This window comes from Seriola lalandi, unplaced genomic scaffold (genome assembly GCF_002814215.2).
Source record: "Seriola lalandi dorsalis isolate HSWRI2012SDOR001 ecotype SW California unplaced genomic scaffold, Sedor1 jcf7180002035443, whole genome shotgun sequence".
Taxonomy (NCBI): Eukaryota; Metazoa; Chordata; class Actinopteri; order Carangiformes; family Carangidae; genus Seriola; species Seriola lalandi.
This window is the reverse complement of record NW_019506019.1, coordinates 1-2,786: the sequence shown is the minus strand read 5'-3', so window position 1 is coordinate 2,786 and position 2,786 is coordinate 1. Positions and strand designations below refer to the sequence as shown.

At 41.0% G+C, this 2,786-nt stretch overlaps 1 protein-coding gene across 1 annotated transcript; it reads right to left on the bottom strand.

Annotated features, from left to right (window-relative positions):
• Nucleotides 1-517: 517 nt before the first annotated feature.
• LOC111647474 (uncharacterized) lies at nucleotides 518-2,613 on the bottom strand. The gene is made up of 4 exons (XM_023397092.2): nucleotides 2,485-2,613; nucleotides 2,212-2,304; nucleotides 1,732-1,810; nucleotides 518-776 (listed from the first exon to the last, which is right to left on the bottom strand). The coding sequence occupies exons 1-4, from the start codon at nucleotides 2,568-2,570 to the stop codon at nucleotides 687-689; spliced, it is 348 nt and encodes a 115-aa protein (XP_023252860.1). The 5' UTR covers nucleotides 2,571-2,613; the 3' UTR covers nucleotides 518-686.
• Nucleotides 2,614-2,786: the final 173 nt, after the last annotated feature.

Below are 2,786 nucleotides of genomic sequence, written 5' to 3'. Positions count from 1 at the left end.
AAAAAAAAAAATACAGCCTTTTGTTACAGCATCAGTGTATTGTGAAGCCGCAGTACACCTGCTGGGCCACTGGATGGAGCACTACATCACACTTCATCCTCTGCACACTGCTACTGAAGGTTTCCTCTCAACTTACATTTCTCATCTGGCAAAACACCTTCAACTACTAATGTGACTTTGCATCCAATATTAGAATCAATTGAATCAATAAATTATTTCCAGTCTGTCATATCACACCCAGACACCACATACATAGTCTACAAAAACTAATGGCTGCAGTTTACCCAAGTTCAAAGTAATGTCTCCAAATTATGTAATGGAGTAAAAGGCTAACAGATGTAACTTAACAGACAAATTATCACATGTCCTCTAACACAAACTTTTTGTCCATTTCAAGGCTCTGTACCAGAGCGCTTATTTTATATGAAACCTAACTGCAAATTTCTGTTGAAAAATTATGAAACTGCTTTTCTATGACTCAAACAATAAACTAAAAAAATACAACAGAAACAAGAAATACAAAAACAAGCCTTTTATTTGACCATAGTTGGCCAGTGCAAAATAATCCATGACATTTACAGTTTGTCCCTCTCCCTCCCTCCCCGAATTACCAACTTCAACTCCATGATTTGAGTAAACAGCTCTGAAGATCCTCTTCTCCTGCAACCTGTACAGGACATTCTTCTTCACATGGGACAGTCGTAGATGTGGATGGCGCGGTCGTCTCCAGCTGAGATGATCTTGGAGCCGGTGCTGTTGTACTTAACGCTCCACACCTGAAGACGACAGGAGCAGAACAGATAGGGTTTTCAATAATGCTGTGCACTGGAGTTCGTTACATACAGGTATCTACATCTTTACCCATACATGTCGCTTGACTCACAAGATCAAGGCAGAGGGACATCTTGATAGGTTTTCTATCTCTGTATTGTTCTTGAATTATTGTATTTACAAGCAGGACACAATTATAATAGTACTTTTGATTTCAGTCACCTTTCACATAACCCGACATTTACAGAAAACAAGCAAAACATAACACTAATATTAGGTTTTAATTGCATTTTTAAGAGGGTGATAACTTATGTCCGTTCCTGAAGAAAAGACCCCTTTTTAATACTCTCTAAATAAAAAATTCTTACTTTTTGCATCACAAGTCAGAGCTGCAGCTAAAGCAGCTGAAGACACACCTGCACAAACAAAACAGGCATCCAGGCTAAACACTGAGTGGTCATGGATGCTGTTCTTTGAACTTTTTCATAAAAATCTAAAAATGCAACAGAATGCCTCTCACTTTATCAGAAACTGAGCACCGCAGAGATTGAAGAACAAAAAATGTTTCACATGGAAGAACAAACCAAAGCTAGAAGAGCTAATTGGCTGCAAATTGTCTCAGCAGACTTGCTGGTTTTGCACTCACACAATGATGAGACACAAAAACAATATGGCAGACTCAACTGCCTCTGATCTCCTCTCCAAAGAGATGTGCCATTTCAATCAGAGGCTTTGTTGGACAATGGATAAAACTCCCGACAGGCGTCTGCAACCGGAGATGTAATGACAGCTGGGATTATTGGTTTTGAAACATCAGAGCAGGGTTATGTGAGGGGCCAGCCCGTGACATTGGCTGTATTGATTTCCCCAGCACATCAGCACCTAGAGCAGATGGATTCTCTCACATTGAATTTGATTGTAACACACTCAGTGAGGAGAAGCATGGGTCGTCTTTGTCACCTGATCTTGATGGTCGAAGAAAGTGTTGATACATGCTCTGGAGCTGGCGTCCCAAACTTTCACACTCTTGTCAGACGAGCTGGAGGCAGCAGAGCAGAGAGAGAACATTTGACATGTTTTACAGTTCATCTCAGAATCAAACTTTGTGTTGTCTGGCTGACCTGCTCAGTTTATCTTGGCACTGTGAACTGGAAACTGTCTGAAAAACAGCTTCAGCTGACAGCGGCCTCGCACAGTGGGAGTTAAAGCATGGGAAAGTAGACAGAGGAAAACGCCTCTGAGGATTTACTATGGATTGAGGTGTGCCAACGTTTTCTTGTCTGTCACTAATTTCTTCAGCTTCACAACGTTAACTGTAATCTTGCATAAATGCAGCTGAACTTCTTTTGATGTTTGGAGCATGAATCCTTATATATACTTGTGTTGCAGCTAACTGAAGCTGTGTTTTCAGACAGTTTGAGGCTAAAAATGTAGATTTACCTTGAGACAAAGTGTGTGTCATCTGGGGAGAAGGCAACATTAAGTACCCAGGATCCATGTCCACTCAGTGTACCGGCCAGGTTGGCATGTTGCCTGCAAAACAATATCAGCAAATTAGTTAACGCAAACAAAATGTTTGTTTCCTTTCTCTTTTTGCTCTGTATTCTGTTTCTACACTTGTAATTTGTATTATTTTTAAGTTCCATCTTATCTTATCTGAAGGAGTAAAACTGATGTCAGGAGTAAAAAAAAAAAGCTGCCGGCTGAACTCACACATCATATATCTTAATGTAGCCGTCGTCTGAGGCTGTGACCAGCAGCTGGGAGTCAGGGGAGAAGGTGAGGGATCTGATGGGCATGGCGTGACCTGGAAGAGAGAGGAGACAGACTCAGTCTTTAGGTCTGGCTGATCTCTGCCTCACTGCTGTTTTCAAAGACGTAAAGGAACACACTTGAACCTCTTTGTCATCCTTAACACTAAAACAATTACCAGTCTGTGTGTAATACATGAACAGGATGCATATGTTGTCTTTGCTGGAAGTATTTGAAATATGCAGAAGTGGAAGGCTGCGAAC